Source organism: Peromyscus eremicus, chromosome 10 (genome assembly GCF_949786415.1).
Source record: "Peromyscus eremicus chromosome 10, PerEre_H2_v1, whole genome shotgun sequence".
In the NCBI taxonomy this organism is placed as follows: domain Eukaryota; kingdom Metazoa; phylum Chordata; class Mammalia; order Rodentia; family Cricetidae; genus Peromyscus; species Peromyscus eremicus.
The window spans coordinates 73,164,824-73,186,562 of record NC_081426.1 but is presented as its reverse complement, the minus strand read 5'-3'; the positions used below and the strand labels follow the sequence as shown (position 1 = coordinate 73,186,562).

Genomic DNA, 21,739 nt, shown 5'->3' with positions numbered 1-21,739 from the left:
CAGGTCATATGACACTACGACAATGACTTCCCTATTTCCTTTCTTACATTCTTAAACTATTGCTGGTTCTTTTCTGTCAGCATAGCCACAGTCACAGCTCTGTTTTAAAGTCACGTGACACATAATTTTAACAACCAGTCTTCCCTTACAGAGTTTTTGAAAGCATCATCAAAGGCTTTACATTCCTAGGCACATTGGAGGGTTGGTTATGCTGCATTCATTATACAGTTGTAAGGAGGGAATCATGACTCAGCAAAGTTAAGTACTCTCCAAATGCTCTAAGCGGTTTTGACGGAATGCAAATCAAAGTATTCTTACTAATGACTTCATTTTGCTTTGTATTATAAAACTTAATGTGATCAATGTCATTAAATATACTCATTAGTTTTGGGGTGTTCCACTGTTCTAAACAGTACTTGTTATTGAAAAAGATATTTTACAATATGTGACAGCCAGTAGTAAGAACAAGAAATAGATTTAAAGAAATGCTAGATGGCCCAAAGAGTTTATAAAACTACTTTAAAATTACTTGGAGATATGACAATGACTGCAAATTTTTTAAAGTTTTACCCTGGTAGATGTTGAAATAAAGACAAAGTTTTTTTTGTTTTGTTTTGTTTTTGTTTTTGTTTTTTTAATCTGCCAAATGGTACTTTAAAATTACCTAGATAAATTTACTACACAGAACAAAACATATAAGGTATGGAAACGTATCTTATAATGACTTGAGTAAAGTATGCTGCAAGAAAAATGTGTTTTATGTGGCTACTTAACATATCAAAACTCACTGTCATCAGGAACAGTATAGAATGCACAGTACATTTTAGAATGACAATGGAATCGTACATAATTCAGTAACATAATCATTACTGTAACAAGAAAGTAAAATTAAGAATACAAGACAGTACTTCAGTGTGGATAATTTCTAGTTACTCCTAAAATGTTTTACTTTCCTAACTCCTTAGCTATTCTTTTAAAGTAACTTAGGAGAGTTATTGATTCACCAAAGTGAACTGCTCAATGTCAATAATCTTTGTCACTAACATCTTAGTGTACTGTGGTATTCTGAAACACTTGTCGCAGCAACTGTCAGGCACCAATATAGAAAGCTAGGGAGTGAGTGACATGACTTGTCTGACATAGTTCAAGGAGGACAGGGAAATCTCAGGTGTCCCTTCAATGTCCTGAATGTGCATTCATCTTCATAGAATTATTTATCCAAGTCAACACACAGCATCAGAAATCACATGAAAATGCAATTTAGCATGGGTGTGTGTGTGTATATGCATGTGTGTATGTATGTGTGTGTACGAGACTAATGTAATTCTCAATATTAATATATTTTTCAAATATCAAGGCCAATAAGTAAATTAAAATACAATTTTGCTTGTAACAAGGAATTCAGAGACTTCAGAAAATGTAATTTAGCTTTTATATGTATTTTCATTGCAGGTTAACATGAAATACGAATATTTTATATTTCTGCATTTTATACTTGTCTGAGGATAAAAATATACAAAATTTGTAATAAAGGACAGAATTTGAAAGTGAAAGGATAATTGAGTGGAAAATGTTCCGGGTAGATTTACCTTCTAGGAGAAGGTGTAAATGTTTTAAAGGTAGGTAAGACAGAACTTATATTTCAAAATAAAGACTCAGAATGACTGAGAGGGAAAGTCCAAATACAATATGTTTTGACATCCAAACATAACGATCAAAAAGTTTCAGATTTTTGATCTTCGGATTTAGACGGCTTCTGGCTTTTATTTTCAGAGTAGGAATTCTCAACCACCAAACTGTACATGAAATGTATACAAACATTCTTAAATCTGAACTACTTAAAATTCTATAATGTTTTGAACCCGGGCATTTTGGATAAAACATTCTCAACTTGTGCTTCTGAACAGTAGAGAAAGTGCACCTCACCTCCCTCATCAGAAGGATAAGAGGACAGCTACAAAAGACTTCGACAAGAATACTCAGACTCCTTAGACTTAGTATTTCATGGTTGTTTTCCAGTCATGTGAAATTCCCTTTTTGGTACCTGCAAGGTCTACCAGTTGTCATCCATTAACAAATGCAGTTGCAGGTACCATCGTAGCAGAGGCCATCGCTGCAGGTACCATCACTGCAGACACCACTGCTAGAGGCATAATCACTGCATGCACCATCCCTGCAGGCACCATCCCTGCAGGCACCATCATTGCAGAAGCCACTGATGCAGGTACCATCACTGCAGATACCATTTCTGTAGGTACCATCACTGTAGGAACCATCACTACCGCAGGATCCATCACTGCAGGTACCATCATGGCAGAAGCCATTGCTGCAGGTACCATTGCTGTAGGTCTAATCACTGCAGAAACTATCACGGCAGGTATCATCACTGCAGGAACCATCACTGCAGGTACTGTCACTACTGGGGCCTTTGCAAACACCATTGCTCTGAGGGATTGAGTACAGTGTGAGAGATTTCATACAGTTACTGCACTAGAAAGTAGTTTCTGTTTTCATTTAGAAATGCTGCACTTCTTTAAAAGATATAGTGAATGTAGACATTAAAAACATTTATAAAATACAGCTTACAAGCAAAGGTAGGTTTAGAGAAAGGGTCTCATTACATTGATTGTAAGATGATCAGGTTACCTTATCCAATAAATAACCTTACTCAACAAAATCAATATATTGAAATTGATACTATTTTGTTGTATCATTTTTTACGGTATAAACTAGAAACAATTTTAAAGTACAGTATATAAAAATAAAACTAAGAATCACTTACTTGATATTATCAAGACAGCCTGATTCAGGTTTCAGTATGGCAGTATGATGAAACATTTTGTATAAAGCAATCCCAAGGAAGATTACATTCAGCTGAAATGCAAAAGGTAATGCTATGTAGATAACCATAGTATTAAAAAAAAATCAAGTCCATTCCCTGTAACACATGAATTGTTCTGGGAAATTAGTTTTCAGTAGACTCTTAAAGGAATTGAATCACAGGTGACTGTCTAATGCTTTAGCAAAAGCAAGAAGCCAGCTTTGTGAATTGTGATACCATTGAATTACAAAATGTGACTGTACCAAATACATGCAAAATGCAAAATCAGTGGTAATTTGGAAGGATGCTTTTGAAATTCTGGAATAACTCAAAGCCCAGTGCATGCTTAAGAAAACCAAACCCCCCAAATCCAGGAATTAGTCTAAGAGAACTAATATATTGACATTCTGTAAACATGTCTCTAGATTGATTAATTATAGACAGTTTTCATTTTAGTTATTAGAGATACATTTTTAAAAAATTATTAAAATAATTTATTATGTGTTTTTCATATTATGCATCTTGATCCCACCTATCTCCTGTCCCCTCAAATCTGCCATCTGCCCCTGAAACACCCCCCCTAAAAAATAAAGCAAAATAAAACTTAAGATAAAAAAGAAAGAAAAGGGAAAAATCTCTTCATGGAAGCTGCAGTGTGACACAATGAGTCATGCAGTAACCCCTTTATCCATACATCTTTTATGCAGGTGTTCACTGCAAAGAATCACTGGTCGGGTTCCAGGTCCCTCATCTCTGATGCACTACAGACACTGGGCCTTCCCTGGGACTCTTCCTGGATGTGCTGTTGCTGCCCTGTGTCCTGGAGATCCTGCAGCCCTGGATCCAGAGAACCTCCACCACACCCCCACACCTGTGCTCCAGCAGATCACAGATGGGGTTGGTGTTGGGGTGGGCCAACACTTAAACCTGGTTCTGGGCCTGGGTAGTTGCAGGGTTGGTGAGCCTGCCAGCTTAAGAGATGCGCTTTGACAGATGCTAAATAATTAGTGTAAAAATACTTTTTTATTATATTTATTTATTTATTGAAACAGTCTCAGTATGTAGCCCCAGCTGACATACACCTCACTACATAGACGAGGCTGACTTTGCCCTTCTGGTCATTCTCCTACGTCTGACTGCCAATTCTACTATTACAGAGCTGCACTGCTACACCTGGTAACAAACACAAATACCAACCTCAGTACATTTTGAATGCATAAGTAAAATGGATTAGAAAATGCTGGTTAAATTCTGATGCTACAGTAGACTAGACTGTAAGCAGAGACTCTCTTGTGGTATTTTTACGCCACAAAAGCTGGAAAAATGTCTATAACTTAAAAGATAACAAATTACCTATATGCCTTATATGAACACTATAAATCAGTGGTTCTCGACCTTCCTCATGCTACAGTCTTTTAATACAATTTCCCATGTTGTTGTGAAACACAACCATAAAATTATTTTCAGTGCTACTTCAAAACTGTAATTGTGCTACTTTTATGAATTGTAATGTAAATATTTCTGGAGATACAGGTTTTCCAAAGGGATTGTGACCCATAGATTGAGAACCACTGCTATAAAGAAAGCCATATGCTGAATTACACTTGAACCAGGTGATTAGTTTCTACACTATACAACTGGGGACTGATGCAGAGCACGAAAGTTCAATTAAATGCTCCACTGACAATCTCACTATAATAGAGCTTCATGGTTCTTTATCATTGATCTCTTAGTCTCAAAAGTAAAATCAAATGAAGGGAGAAAACTGTAAACAAAGCAAACAAACAAACATCATTGAGTGGCTAAAAGCTTAATTTAAACTGAATGCAACTAATAGGAAAGCCTCTTCTGTATTGACATAAGGCTGTCCAGGGTCATCATTTGACTTTCTTTTACTTCCTGAAATGCTATTTGGTTACAGACTGACTCCTACTCTCTCAAATATTTGAGTAATAGTCAATGTGATTGATTTTAGACAACAGGCTTTTCCGTTATCTCTCTGTGCGTGCATGTTTGTACATGTGTGTACACATACGCATGACATATTTACACATGTGCATAGACACATATTATGTAGTAATCATGCCATATTGTTGTTTTCAAGTCTGAAGTATTTTGTTTTATTTCAAAATATGTCTAGCTCAGGAAAATAAAATTTTAGCCCTATATTGTATTCAAAGCCAAGGGGTTACCACTTCTTTCCAAAAATGAGCAGTAGCTTTGTAGATTATTATTACATTTCTTTTTCTGTGTCTGGGTGAATATGGGAGGTGCATGTGATGCTGTGTATACAGAGGTCAGTGGATAACTTGCAGAGTGCTTTGTTTCTACCGACCCTGTCGGTCCCAGGGATAAAACTCAGGCTTAGTTGCAAGCTCTTCTAGCTGCTGAGCCATCTTGTGGGCCCTAGGTTTGTAATGGTAACAATGATACTGTGCTAAACGATTCATTTAAATTAGGACAAATGATGTGGGGAATAAAGGTGTTACTCAGATAACAATGTAAAAGGAGGCATGATTCCAGAAGACAGGCCTAATATAGTTGTGCCACTTTCAAGTAAAATCTTTTTTTTTTAATGTTAAAGTCTTGAGGGTTTACATAAATAAATAAATAAATAGATAAATAGATAAATAAATAAATAAATAAATAAATAAATAAATAAATAAATAAATAATAGAAGGAATGGCCAGGTGTTCACAGGTGTTCACCTACTTTTCTAGTTCCTATCTGTCTTCGATTCCAACTATCCCAAGGAAATGTGAAACAGGCTGTTGTCAAAGGAATCACTGTTCAATTGTGAACACATCTGTATGGACAATGTTGGACTGAATTCTTGAGTAGCCATTTACTCCTGCAAATGCTTACTTTCCTTTTCCATCAGTTTTGATGAACTATTTTACCATCTAAAAGTAGACTGTAATGAGTGTCTAATTGCTTGAGTTATGTAGGGTCATATAAGTACATGCTTTCCCCAAATTAACCTATGTAAATCTAAGATAGTTAGTACATGAATAGTGGAAGTTTTATTTCTTGACCTGGGAAGTGCATAGTTAATGAGGAGTACTCACCATAATTATCAGGGTCGCGGGTCCTATAAAACTCCAAATGAAGTAGGTGTCAAGTCGAAGCCAACATCTGCAGGGAAACACCAGGGAGAGAAGCCATTCAAGGACTGGGTACAGGACATACATCAAGAGTGTGCCGGCGACAGAGAAGAATGCAAGTGGCACAGCATTCCACTGGGAGACAGGAAATATTACATTGCTTGTTCATTTAAATGCTGAATTACGTGCCCAATTCCTGACAGCACTATTGATGGAGTAAGATAATTACCCCTGGAGGAAGCAGGCAAAAAAAAAATGGCATCAGGCCTATTTGCTAAGGCCTTTTGTGTCTGTCATTGAAACCTTAGAGGGGAAAAAAAGAAAAACCCATACACATAGCCATTAAACCCAGGAGCTTTAAGCTATCCTTTTCTCTCCAATTACAGTGCTACATAACCTGTCTATCAGCTGTCAGGCGAAGTGACATTTTCCTGTCAAGAAGATCTGAGGAAATTCAGTACAAGGAAGAAATAAATTTGGTATCAGAAGACTGAAGTTTAATTAGGTTGGGCAGCCAACCTTTGAGAGTTCCGAAGCCTTAAAAAGAGCATTGTTACTGCTCATGCTTCTGGGGTTGCAAGTGGTTCTTAGCATCTGTGGAAGTTGATTCATGACCTACAAAGTAAATTATTAATCACTTAATTTCAGCCGCAGTTAGTACTCCCCCACTTCGTAAAGCCTCTGGGAAATTACATTTCCATTCTTCCCAGTGACAGAAAGACAAAGTGAAAGTGACTAGTTATGAGAAAGATTAATACAAATATTGAACAAATTATTTGATGTTAAGAATAATATGTTAAATAATTTGCCATTTTGTAATATTTGAGGCATAATTAAAAAGAGCACTTCCACTGGTAAATACCCAACAGCATTTTGTTATGTGCTTTTAACTTATATTCAAAGGATTGAATATGCTGCTGATTATACTAATGTTAAGTTAGAGTGACGGAACACCAGAAAGTTATCATGAAAGGATTTTACACATATTCTCAATGAAATGATAAATAAAATATTGTCCTTCATCTGATAAAATAATATGAAAGTTGAAAATAGAGTAGATAAATGTTTGCCAAAGGGAATCATTTAAAAATATATTGAGGGCTGGTGATAGAGTTCAATGACCCATAAGATTGAGCTCAGATTCCAGCACCATAAAGAAAGATGGAAGGGAAGGAGGAAGAGGAGGAGGAGGAAGGAAGAAGTAGTGGTTGTTCAGTGTAAAAGCTATGTAAAGTAGTAATATAATCTATTAAATGTATATATGTACTTAATAAATGAAACAATGTATGTTATATGCATATACACACATATATACACTAGGTAAATACTTCATTATTTTCATGGATGCATATATACATTTGTTTAAGTGGAACGTAAAAACCCGTGAACTCTTGTTAAGGGTTGTCCCATACAGGAGAGTGGAGAGACCAAATAGAATAATCTAAAGGCTTTAGCTGTATGTTTTATTTAAAAGTTACTGAAGTAACTGGGTGGTAGTGCTGTACACCTTTAATCCCAGCACTCAGAAGGCAGAGGCAGGTGGATCTCTGTGAGTTCAAGGCCAGCCTGGTCTATAAAGTGAGTTCCAGGACAGTCAGGGATGTTACAAAAAGACCCTGTCTCAAAACAACAAAAATTACTGAAAATAAGTCAAAATACTAACAGTTATTCACTTGACTGGTAGAGGCAGCGACTATGACTTGTTTACTGTTTTTTATTTTTTAAAATTTTTACATTTTTCTAAGATGGTTGGTAGCCATGTTTCTAAGCAAAAACAAATCACCACCACACATCAATCTCTAGACATATGGCTATTTCCTTTACCTTAAATCCATATAAACTAATTTGAAGAGCAGTGAGGTGGGTACTTCAGTAAGAGACTGATCACTAGTCCATCATTTCTACCTAGACAAGACTGTTTATTGTTGTTCAAATACACATAAGAATTCCCCTTGGAAAATACTATTATAGAAGCAATTAAATTACTACCATTTATTTGTTTGAACAGTTAGTTATTCCTTTGTTCTTGTACTTAAATATTTTGTTGTTATGAAATATCATTTTAACTGGGTAAAGGTGTGTTACATTTGTTTATGCTGCATTTGTTTAATTATGTTAAAGATGTGTTGCTTTGCCTGACTATGGAACCTGATTGGTCTAATAAAAAGCTCATGGCCAATAGCTAGGCAGTTGAGGGACAGGTGTGAGTGGTGGGAAAAGAGGAAATAGGTAGGAGGAGAAATCTAGACTTGAAGGAGATTAGAAGGAGAGAAGAGAATGAGGGAGAAAAAAAGAGACATGCCCAAAGGCAGAAGCCAGGCAGCCCCCAGACAGATAGACATGGAGACAGCAGGAAAGTAAGATATACAAAAATAATAAATGAACAAAAGAAAGAGAGAGAGAGAGAGAGAGAGAGAGAGAGAGAGAAGAGAAGAGAAGAGAAGAGAAGAGAAGAGAAGAGAAGAGAAGAGAAGAGAAGAGAAGAGAAGAAAGAGTAAAAAGCCCTGAGGCAAAACATAGATGAACACAAACAAGTTAAGTTATAAGAGCTAGCAAGAAACGAGCATAAGATAAGGCTGAGAATTCATAACTAATAAGTCTCCGTTTCATGACTTGAGAGCTGGTTCGTGGCCCAAAAGAAAACCAGCTACATTTTGTTGTAGTGTTGCCATGAACAGACTTGAATGAGGGAGATCCAGTTTCACATAGGACCACTGTTTTCACTCTTACTGTGGGCTAGCTTGTCACCCCTTAAAGGAATGGATGTGTGAGTGACTTGAATGAGTAGAGGAATTTCCACAAGTATCTCTCTAGGTTCTTTACAAAGACTAGATTTTCCTTTAGGCTAAAAACAATAAAGGAGAAAGCAAGTGCATTTTTCCAGATTAAATCAATGTATCTACCCCCTCCATCTCTCTCTTTTCATGTCTCTGTCTCTGTCTCTCTCTGTTTCTCTTTCTCTCTCCACTGTTCAAGTTATAGCAACACAATACAACATTAATAATACATTTAAAAATGACTGATAATAGGATAGTCCTTTTATAGCTAACAAAATTTGAGAGGTCATCTAAGAACTAAAGTACATTTTCAGCAAATAATTTTTATTATATGAAAAATGTGCTTCAAGATCTTCTAGAAAATAGTTTTTATAGGTAAAAAATAGACATGACTTTAATCATATTATGAGTGATTTTTGTTGGATTAAATTTGCTTTAAAACTTTAATATCTTCCTATATTTTATGTAAATAATATAATGACATTAACTTTATCTTTGCCAGGCTGGATTCCTTTAGGAATGCCAGCTTAACAAATGCTTTATTTTGAAATATGTATTTGGCTAACAATCTCCTTTAAGTGTAGAAGGAAAGTGAGATATTATTTTTAGCCTTTAAGAAAAATTTTCAATATCTATTTGTTTAAAATTATTTAAATTCCCTTCATAAGTGAACAGTGGAAGAGGCAGTGTGAAACTCCACATGCACTGAGTAAATCTTCCCTCCGTGCATGCTGTCTGTGCTTTACTGTCCTCTGGAATCTGTGGGGTAAGAAAGCCTCCTCTAATTTGATTGCCATATGGCCATACCTGCTGCTGTTTTTGGCTGCATGCTGGCTTTTGCAAAGCTTTCTGAGTTTCATTTCTTTCCCATTACCCAACTTCAAAATTTGCACGGTTTCTGCTTTATTCACTGTGCCAATATTAAAAGAACTATCTTTGACTTTAAATGTGAAGGATGGTATTATACAGTTATGCCTGACCATGTATTTGCCCAACCCCACAGTATTCTGAACTCTGGCCCCTCTGTGCTATTGAGATAAAATCCAGAACCACTGGCTAAGAGGCGATCAGAGCCAATTAGTGAGACAAATGCTAAAAGAACAATTTATCACACCAAAAAAAAAAAAAAAAAGGTAAGTTCAGCTTACAAATGGTTAAATCTACTTCTCAAGAAAATGGTTTATCTGAAAACCGCTGAGATCTACAAAATAACATTTACCTAAGAAAACCGGTAGTTTTGGTAGGCCATATTTGTTTAGTTTTCAAAACACCTCGATTTTGTGTTTTTAATGGATATTCAGTCTATTGTGTGTAATATCTGAATTGGGTTTTTAGAAATACTAAAAGAAAAGACATGACCTATGGGTGAAAAGAAAACTCATCCTGGCCCTATTACTTCTTTCTTGTTCAATACTAAGTACATTCTAGAATTCAAAAGAGCACTTTTCATGTGCCATATGTGTCTTGTCTTTTGTTTCATTAATGAAACACAAATGTGCCATTAAAATTCTCTTATTGTATTAGTTTTCAAAAAGTACTGACATAATGCTATTCATATGATGAAGTCTTATTGCATTGATATACTGTTATTGATATCAACACTCCAATGAATCAGTGCTAAGCCACAAAGATTAAACTGTTATTTTCCTTTAGAATTGCTCTCCAAAATGTAGGACATATTATTAAAACTATTAGTAAAGAAGTTGATATCATGTTCCCTTAAAAAGCCAATTAGCTTTTCAATAATAACTACCTTCATGTAAACTCAGAAAAGAGAAAAATGAAAAAAAAATTTCTCATCATAGGAAAATTAATTTCTTAAAATAACACAACAGAAAACTGTACTCCTAAAATTCATCCTCTTTACATGCTAAACTACAGATAATCGTTTTATTCTCATACCTCATCTTTAAAAGGCATGGCTCTATATTTAGAAAAAAACATCAAGGCCAACAACCCAAAGACACAACCATCATCTAAAGCATGTTCCATGATGTTTAGCCACACCATCAGACTGTAGTTCCTCCTCCATGATCTGGAGTATAGTGTCATCAAGCTGCTTTGACATGTTGTATTTTGTTACTGGTATAATTTATTAATCAAACATACATCTGACTAGTATCCAAAGTTTTCTAAGAAGTATAGATTATCAATGCTATTTGCTTCAATAAGACGCAAAATTGTAAATGAAACAGTCTAAGGAAAATGTCAAATGTAACTAGAAACAGTTTTTAGGTGTTAATAGATAGTAAAATTTGTGATATTTTCATATCAAGATGTTTATGACTTTGTAAATCACTTAATATCTTTTTTCTAGGTCATATATACATATATATGTACTCTCTTAATTTATTACTTATTACCTAACTATCCACCTTTCTATTATCTCTTTTCTTGTGGATGTAAGATCAAATGGTTAAGGAAAACCTAGAGAGATATGGAGGCAAGAAACAAAGAAGAAAGAGAAGATAAACTCCAAACAAAATGAATGTAGTCCTAAACTTATTGCAAAATACATTTGTCAAGAACTTTTAAACAGTAATTATCTTCATAGCACACCCATACACAAATTATTCAGTGAGCACATGCATGAAGGACAATGAAACACTTGTCGGTCACACAAGAAGGGAGCCTGTAGTTGTAGACAAGACTAGCATTTGAGTTTTAGTTTGGGATCTTAGAGTTTGAAGCTATTTCTAAGTGTATTAAATGTAATTTATATGGTCTTTATGTCTTCTACTTTACATATTATTTCTTCAGCAAAATATACCATGTTCTTACGAAGGAATCTCCACTATTGCTATAATTTATCAATACTAAATGTCTCAGTATTTCCCACAGTTTCTTCTTATATATGTCAAAAGAGGTAATATGATAATTATGATCACCACTTTAACAAATGGACAATTATTAACAATTTAATTAATATTTTAAAATGTTGTTTATCATAAAATTCACATTTATTCATTTGTATCAGCCAAATAATAGAACCATTAATACAAGATACAATTAATAAAACACACACTTTAGTAAGTGCTTATTTATTCTGTAATTTAATATAATACAGGTTTCCATACATAGCTATACATGAATATATGTGTACATATAAATGCACAGGTTCACATATCACAGGAATCTTGTATAAGTCTTTATAATAACCCTCACTTTACAGGTGAGTAGTAGAGTCTGAATTTTACTTATCCACCTGACATCAGTCTCTACAAGAGAAAAAAGATATACACTAAAATAAAGTTGTAAATTGCTTCATTAATATGTGTTCTTAATCAACGGATAAGAAATCTACATGCTATATATAATGCATACATATTGAAAATTGGCTTTGAAGAAATATCAGAATTGTTTAAATCTCATTTCTCAAAAATAAATTCTCTTGTATTATTGAATGGATTTAGTGTGATGATTTATAAATGATTCACAAATTTGATTATTTTAAATGTATTTAAGAGTAGTAAATTTATCAGAATAATCATGTTTTTTATCCATCAAAACCCACATCATGTCTGGTTCTTTTTTTCTTATCTACAATATTCCAAACCCCCTTTATTAAATAGCAATTACTATAATTTGTTTTAAGATTTGCCTACTCTGCATATTTCATACAAATAGGATTATACAGTATATGTAGTATTTTGTAGTAGACTTTTCTGAAAAAAAAAATTTAATGTTTAGGCATTCTGTACCAGTCAGGACTACTATGTTTCATTCTGAGTAATATTCAGTCATATAGCTAATTCACCTCTTGTCTTTTTGTCTGTTGATAGATGTTGAGTCTCCAAACAATGATACGGGTTTTTACATGGACCTGGGTTTGTTTGGGTCATGGCGTAACTATCATTGGATTGGTATTGTGAAAGGAACTTGTTTTTTATTTTTGCTAAGGTTGATCATAAATCCATGGCCTCATATCATCCATCCTGCCTCAGCCTGCCAAGTACTGGGACTACTGGTACCCATCTCTACACCTAACCATATAGGATGTTTAACATTTTGAAGGGTCATAAATTCTATAGCTTTAACTTTTATTATTATCTCTTTTATTACTGCCACCCTAGAGAATGTAGACATTCTAAAGTATATAGTGATAACTAGTTGTGAAATCACATCTATGGGCATTTTTAAAATTTCATTTTATCCAATAATAAATATGGAGTATTACTTTTGGTATATTTCAATGCATTCTAAAAATATCAGGACTGTGCCCTCTTACTATCTGATACACTTTAGGAATAGATAACTCTTCCATAGAAAATTGAATATCAACCTGGTATTGTATGGTGATAGTTTTATTCCAGTGATAGGACTCCTTGGTAAGAACATAATGGCACAATAAAACTTTAGTCTTCAATACATATGCACAGAAAGCATATGCATAGATATCACTGAAAAGTACTTCCTCATTGGCTACACTATTTTACATATCCAACAGACACAGGAGCTGATGACACATTCATGGAGAACTGTAGCTGAAGTTTTCCTGATCCTGCCTGGCCCAGGGTCAGGACAAATCTCTCTCACCCACCAGTCACCTCAGCCAAGTAAACACAAAGAGACTTATATTCCTTATAAACTGTATGGCCATGGCAGGCTTCTTGCTATCTAGTTTTTATATCTTAAATTAACCCATTTCTATAAATCTATACCTTGCCACTTGGCTCATGGCTTACCGACACTTTACATCCTGCCCCTCATCGCAGAAAGCTGGCATCTCCTCCTCAGCCCTCCTGTTCCCTGAATTCTCCTCTCTCTTTGTCCCGCCTATACTTCCTGCCTGGCTACTGGCCAATCAGCACTTTATTTATCAACCAATCAGAGCAACACATTCACAGCATAGAGAACATCCCACAGCACTACATGTTTTGTGTCAATTAAAATAGGAATGCTTTGTGGTGTGCTATAATAATTTCTGCAGGATACTATGTGCGAAAACCTACTTTTCTGGGAGAGTTTTGGTGATTAGAAATTGTGGACAAATTTATAAAATAAACTCATGAATATAACTATCAGGTACTGGCAAACTCAATGTTCCTCAAGTCTCTTTCTTTGATAATACTATAATATAATTGGATAATACTATAATCTACTGTTTTTCCAACAGTGACTGTTTTTCTATCTAAATGTGTATACCAGTTATTTGATAAGCTGAAATAAACTTGGTGATTTTAGTTAACAGACTACAACTTCATAATTATTCTTAAGCCAGTAAGCTGCAGAGACACAATGCGTATACCAGTTATTTGATAAGCTGAAATAAACTTAGTGATTTTAGTTAACAGACTACAACTTCATAATTATTCTTAAGCCAGTAAGCTGCAGAGACACACATAAAGATCAGTAGATGGCTTTATAGTGATTATCAGATTGCAATGTGATGTCATTTTTTTTAAGAGCATGGCTCTTCTGCTATTCATGGATTTCAGATTGGCTATGCATGCTCTGGTTTAATTCATGTACTGAAAAGCCCGGTACCAATTTCCAGCCCACAATTTGTCTCCTAGACTGTCCTCTAGCTTTATCCCTTCCTAGTGCCCTCCTTCTTCCTGTAACTCATTTTGTACTCCTTCTTCCAATCCAGTCAGGATGCTATCCACGGTCCCTTTGATTGTACACAAGAGATTATGAGAAAAGTCCAAAGAAACAATTAAAGCTATTTGGACTAACATTAAAGCTATTTAGACTTTTAACTGTTTAAACTGTTCATATTTTTGTAGTGTTTTGACAAATTTTTAATGAACTGATTTGTTTCAAGTTATAAAATCATAGTATTTAGAACTGAATTTCAGAACAGTCCTGTTTGAATTATTATTAATCTTCATTATAATCATGTTCTGACAGTATCCCATGGAATAGCTTCACTGCTTCTCCAAAAGAATAAAAGCATAAATGATCAGAGGCAAAAATGAAAACTATGCTCATGATTAACAGTGAAATACACATTTGTGATCCACTGGAAGAGGGCTATTTTTAAAAGATTTTTGGTTATTCAAATAGATTTTTTTAAATGCCATGCTATTGTGTCCGAATGTTATTAAAAGTATATATTTGAGTATGTCAATTAGATTAAAAGATTTTGTTATTCAAACATCACAAGATAACGACTCTCTTATAAGCATTGCAAATTGATGGCAAGCTAAACAACATCTTAAGATCAAATTATGTGATCTTTGTTCATGAGTATGTGTTCTGTACATAATAAATTCAACAGCCTAATAACACTTCATAGAAAAACACATCATAATCCATCAGCCAGATGGAATATGATAGCTATCTCTATGTGTATCAGAATAACATTTATTTAGCCTACAAGACAATTTTATCTCTAAATTCATCATTTACCATCAGTATGAGTCTTTTTCTTAGAAATGTATGCTGCTGTTATTAAAGGTTTCAGATGTAACACTCCATTATCACTATAATGAAATGATTAAACACAATCAGAGAATGGAAAGGAGAAATTTATTATTTAGACTACATTACAATATAATACATTAATTGGAGTTATTCCGGATATACTCTAAATATTAAATTAGAACAAAAATTAAGAATCATGAAATTTCCAAGATTTAAGCTGGCAATATCTTTGATTTCTGGGTTATTAGGATTTATATTAGATGAGACTACTGACATTTTAATTGATTTTGGAAATCAATGTAGCCTGAAATTTAAGTAAAAGGTACATAGAAAAGAAAGTTTTCTGTATTAAAAAATCTTCTGCCAGTTCTGTGAATAGTTCTAACCATTTCTTAACCAAAGTATTTCTGATAACTTCTAAAAAATTGCTTTGCTGCATTATTACACAAGAAAGAAAAAAAGCTACATAGTTAGTACTTGGAAAGTCAAATCATCTTCTGGAATAAAATAAAATCAATCAACAACAATTAGAGAAACTGAAAAGACAAAGACATAAGATAATAAAGCCCAAGTTATAGAATGTAGAAATCATACGAGTTGAGTCAAAACTCAATGCCTTGGTTAGGGATATAGCTAAGTGATAGAGTGGTTGCCTCAAATATCATGACTCAAGTTCAATTGCCTACACCAGAAAAAAGAATAATAAATAAATAAATAAATAAATAAATAAATACCCACTGATTATAATTTTCTTTAAGAAGATATTTTGAATAAGCCCAAATGGAAATATGATACATTCATGTCAGCTTCTGGGGTAAATATCTATCACAAAATAACAGTTCTCTTTTCAACACTAGCTTCCTTAAGAGAAAAACATTCCTAGACATATATTGGGTTCAATGAACTCCCTCAAAGTTGAAGTTAGATATATTATCCCCATAGATCCTGGAGTCATCTTTGTGAACATTTTATGAATGTAAAATAAACATTAAAATGCTTTATGCCTGTCAGAGATTTTACCATATTTTTCTCTATTCTTTCCCTCCTCGTTCACTTATCTTTGTTCATCTAAATCTTTTGCTTTGCTTTTAGTTGGGAAAAAATTATAATTGCATAACTGAGCAATTAAGGATTGTTTAGAATTGTGCCTGGGAAATGAATCACTCTCTATTCCCACAGAGTAATAGTGTCAGTAAATGAGACCTACCAGTTGTAGGGCAGGAAATTAAAGCAATGATGGCCAAAGCTTTAACAAAGCCACTAGGGACTGTATATTATTGATTCTAAGAAGACGGATTTCTACTATCCAGAAAATGACATTTGTTTCAAAATACATGACTGAAACACAAAGCAAATAATTTGACTCAGTTCAGTAATAGGAAAATTTGCAAATAACTCTGGAGAAAAGATAAACATGGAAGAAAAACAAAAAGGAAAGCAGAAATATCCAGCAAATAAGATTGGACTGTTTAAGAACAATATTGGAAACAGTGTAAGGTCACACATAATGATATAACTCAGCTTAACTTCTTAGGGGGACAATACATTAATTAAAATACAAAATGTTGTGATCCAGGGGGAATGACCACTAATAGGCTTCTTTCTAAGTTGATGGAAATATTGTAAAATCAGTGGTGATAAGTGTATAACATTGGGAACATCTTAAAACGCTTGAAGAATATACTTCAAAGGAGTAGTTTTATGGCCTGTGAGTTATATCAATAAAGATACTATTTGAGAAGAAAAAAAGAGAGCCTATGATGAATTTAATGCCCCTCTCCTAAGACATATTTAGAAGCCAAGTTGGATATCATTTTGCTAACCGTAGTCAGCTCCCACGGTTGTTATTGGGACTGACAGAATGAATTCAGATTTGACTGCAATTTATAACATCAAATTTGAAAATAATTGTTACATAGAGACAGATAACACAGCCTGTCACCGTACTAAAAAAGAATGCACCAGAGACGAAATAGTCTCCTCTTAATTGTATTTTTGAGGTCTGGGCAGCACATTCTCTATTCTAACTATGCTCTCACTATTCCTGGTGTCTTCTTTGTGTCATTCCCTCTTTATGAACCTCCATTTCTGGGAAGCAAGCCGCTTTACGGCCAGCATGTTCAGGCTTCTGGTGCCTGGTAGAAAGTCATGAAATCTTTCTTATTAACTTCTGTACAAATTAATCTTATCTAACCTCACCCGAGCCTTCAGTGCTGCCTCAAAATCTCTTTATTAATGTCTAATTGGCTCTTTAACACACTTTCCATAGTGCTCAAAGTGTTTCAAAACTCTTGTCCTCTTAACACGACCTCACCACTTCACTCCACAGAGAGTCAGAATCTTATGGTTGGTGCAACTGTTCCGTGCTTAGACATGTACATTACTCATCCCTTCCTTCGCTTACCAATAAAGAGAAAGGTTATTTCAACATCACAAAAATAAGTCCAACTGCATTTGAAATAAACCTGATGGTTTATCCAATGTCTTCTTACACCTATCTCTATAATGATAGACAAATCACAATGAATGGGCTTGTTTTTTTCTCATCCATACAATATAACTGCGGGAGTGGTGAGTTCTAAAGCAACTTTCAACACATTCAATTAAGGTCTTTCTAATGCTATGTTTAGTTTTATATCTTTTTTTTTAAATCACCCTGGGACCTTTCCTCTCATTCATCCTATGTACACTGAATACAAATGAGAAATAACCATTTTTCTTTTCATTAATTTTGTGTCACCTTGATTCTTCTCAGCCTACACATTCTAAAGACTTCGTCTTTCACAAAGTCCTCCTACATTTTTTTTTTTTTTTTGCATGCCCGGTAAGCATGTTCCCACAGAACCTGAGCTTCCCAAGCTCATGTGACACCATCATCAAAATTCCTCCATTACTTTCATCATATAAACCAGCATTTTCAATGAAATTACTTCAGGGTACAGATAATACCTGAAGCCTCTGCTAATATATTCTTCACACCTTCTGATTTGTCTTGTGGTTCTAGTCTTGAGATAGTTGTGGCAACGATCAAGCGATTTCTCCCTGTAATTATCCTACTTTAATTATCTTTGACATGAATCACCACTGGTTCTGGAAGGCTAACACGGAACTTTCTCTTATTCCCTTGACCCTCAGTCCAATGTTCTGTTTCTAGGGATCTGCCTAATCTTCTTCTTTGTTTTTATTATCCCTCCTTTGTCTACACCTAAAATGTAAGTATTGGGCATCTACCAGGAGTTCTTTATACTTTTTCTAGTGAAACTTTCATTCATTGTTTTGGATCTCAGTTGTCATTAAAGTCTTTGGAACTGAGTGTCTGTTGCTGGAGAATTTCTCTCCAACTCCCGCCACCAAGTCCGGCCAGTCTCAGAGCCCACTTATAAAATAAACACACAGACTCTTACATTATTTAAACTGCTTGGCCATTAGCTCAGGCCTGTTATTGTCTAGCTCTTACTCTTATATTTAGCCCATTTCTATTAATCTTTACTTTGCCACGTGGCTTGTGGCTTACCAGTACTTTACATCTTCCTTGTCCTGATGGCGGCTGGCAGTGTCTCCCTCTCAGCCTTCCACTTCCCAGAATTCTTTTCCTTGTCCCGCCTATACTTCCTGCCTAGCCAATGGCCAATCAGTGATTTATTTACTGACCAATCAGCAACACACTTGACATACAGACCATCCCACAGCAAGTGTCTTTTTTTAAAAAAAAACAAAAAAACAAAAAACAAAAAACAAAAAAACAAAAAAACTTATTTTTATGTGGTGTTTTGCCTACATATGTGAGGGTGCCGGATCCCCTGGAACTAGAGTTACAGACAGTTGTGGGCTGCCATGTGAATGCTGAGAACTGAATTAGGAGGGTCCTCTAGAAAAGCAGCCAGTGCTCTTAACTGCTGAGGCATCTCTCTAGCTCCAACAGTTTCTTTCTTTCCTTTGTTGTTGTTGTTTTTCATATTTTTGAGAGAGTTTTTCTCTGCATAGCCCCAGCTGTCCTGGCACTACCTCTGTAGACCAGGCTACCCTCCAACCTAGAAATCTACCTACGTCTGCCTCCCAAGTGCCATGGGCCATCACACCCTACGTGAACGTCTTTCTTAAGTGCTGCACATCTCTATAAACACACCTCAACAATTTAAAAGTATATTGAAAACAAACTTTATTACTATACTCCGAAAATAACGTAGAAAAAAAAAAAGAGGAGGAACACAGACTCTTCCTGCTCCTTCAGTTTTCCTAACAGTACGAAAACCAATCCAGGACGATCCCTGACATCACACGATTAGTAACCAACAGTGTCAGGAACAACTCTGTGGTATGAAATCAGTTTTCATGCCGTATGACACGTCTGAATGCCCCCCAAAAAATAATATGAAATTATCATTCTTACAGTTACTAGAGGTTGTGATCTACAAACACTCAGTTCTAAAACAGCCTCAGAGTTTCAAGATTTTTTTTTTTAAACCTCACAGCAAGCACCCAGCCATACACTGAATCATACTCTCGATTGCTTGTACGGTTCCTTTAGTGAATGCTGTGAGGGCAAATCCACATCAAGAGATTCCAAAGCTTTTACCTGGGGTAGACCTGAAAAGAGGGAGAGAAGAAAGCCAGCAAACAACCGTTCCACTCACACTTTGTCTGTTCCGTAGCTCCTGTAGTCCACTGCTGCAGACACGGCCACGATGAGCGCAGGCATGCCGTAGCCCACCAGATAAAAGTACTTCCTCCGTGAATGCTCGCTCTCGAAAACCTCCACCAGCATGATATACAGCTGCACCCCTTCCAGAAACATCCAGGTGAAGGCCGCCAGGAAGAAGAAATGCAAAAGGGCTGCAAACACCGCACAGGCGATCTAGGAAAAGGAACACGGACTTCAGTCCTGGAACAAACACGTGGATCTACCGCCCAACCCAAGACTAACATAAACCACACAAAGCCCGACACAAAACTAACATAAACCGCTATGGATCCGGCAATTATAAAACAGGTCTGCAACACAATGATCTGGATAAGACTCTTAGAGTATGAACAATAAAATGAATTAAATACAATAACTGACTGGAAAACTGCCTTTTATCTTAATTAACAGCTTAATGGCGGACACCACATTAAAATAAGGGAAATCATAACATTTATGGCGAAAATCGATTAAGAGCCTAGGGATAATTACTACTGAGATTAGTCTAAAATTTTTAAATCTTTATAAAGAAATTTAAATCTTTAAATCCGAATCTGATTGGGTATACAGGTAACTCCAGGGCTCCAGAGGCTAGGCAGAGACAATAGAATTTAAAGTAGCTTTCGGAGGAGAGGCTGGGGGGTGTTGGGGGATAAGGCTGAGAGTGAGCAGGAGAAGGGATGAGAGGGGGGATCTGTGGTTGGTATGTAAAATGAATAAAAAAAATTAATAAAGAAAAAAGAAAGGAATTGAAAGTAGCCTGAGCTAGAGAGCTAAAGACTGTGCCCCAAAATTTAAAAAGAAAGTATGGAAGGAAAGAAGAAAGGAAGAAAAAGAAAGAAAAACACAAAAGGAGAATTATTTTAAAATTAGTTTTGTAAAAGTTTCTTCTGGGCATAGACTAAGATGTTGGTTCTTACTTTATTATTTTTTGTTTTCAGTGCTGGTAATCACACTGAAGGTGCTAGACTGGAGCTCTGCCACGGAGCTACAATCTCCTCAATGTCTTCAGTTGTAAATGAAAGAGAAATATTAAAACCAAGGAAAACAAGCATTTTTAAAATCAAATGACATAAAGTAATGTCCCTAATTAGTAGCAATCTTCCAATGAGATTGTTCTGTATTAAGAATTGCTGATTGTCTATTCCCTGCTTCAGGCAGGGCTGAGTAGTGTTGGAATGTTAACTCTGCATTGAGGCAAAAATGGATCCAAATAAAATGTAGTGTTCAGGACGGGAGAGACGGTTGAGTGCTTAAGAACACTTGCTGCTCTTGTAGAAGATATGCCTTTCGTTCCCAGCACACACAGGGGGCTCACAATTCTAGTTCCAGAGGCCTTCTTCCGGTCTCCACGGGTACCCAGCATGCATTTGACGCACAGAAATGAAGGCAAAGACTCAGCACACAAAATAAAAATAAATGCATCCTTTCAAAAATTCAGCATTCCAGAAATATTTTCTTCCTCAGACTCTTTTTTTTTTTGTCACTGCACTAGATATTAGTCCAGATAGCTTGATTTAAATTAAGGACAGCTATTCATAAATTTCTTCCTAAAGTACTAGAAATTTTAGTGGGTCATCTATCAGGTTCCCAATAACAATTTTCATGGCTTTGCGCTTGTTCTTCTGACAGGAAGTCCTTACTTAAATTTGTTTTTCCTACCAACAAAGGTCAACAACCGTAAAAACAAACAACCAAGCAAACAAATCCCATAAAATTTCAGTGGATTCTGATTGATGAGCATGATCTCTAGAGACAATGAGTAAGTCTGTTTCCATGCTCTAGAAAGATGAAGGATGAATGAAGAAGTTAAATGTCAGAAAGATTAGAGGGAGATCAGGGTCCAAAGACGATGTGGAATTCAAAGAAGGACACCTAACTAATAAGAACTCACTTTACTGAGTAACTGAGTAATGCTCTCCCTACATTTTTTTTTTTAAATCAGGCTCCATTGTTTATGTTGTTCACCAGAGACTGGTTTTCTGCA

General features: G+C 35.3%; 1 protein-coding gene across 2 annotated transcripts in view; it reads right to left on the bottom strand.

Moving 5' to 3' along the window:
- Positions 1-21,739, bottom strand: part of LOC131920290 (adhesion G protein-coupled receptor L3) — a 404,359-nt gene that overhangs the window by 81,593 nt on the left and 301,027 nt on the right. For both annotated transcript variants that reach the window (XM_059274597.1, XM_059274596.1), the window contains exons 13-15: positions 19,706-19,926; positions 5,890-5,956; positions 2,783-2,874 (exon numbers count right to left, since the gene is read on the bottom strand). In XM_059274597.1, coding sequence (XP_059130580.1) covers positions 2,783-2,874; positions 5,890-5,956; positions 19,706-19,926 — 380 coding nt within the window. The remainder of the gene's footprint in view (positions 1-2,782; positions 2,875-5,889; positions 5,957-19,705; positions 19,927-21,739) is intronic.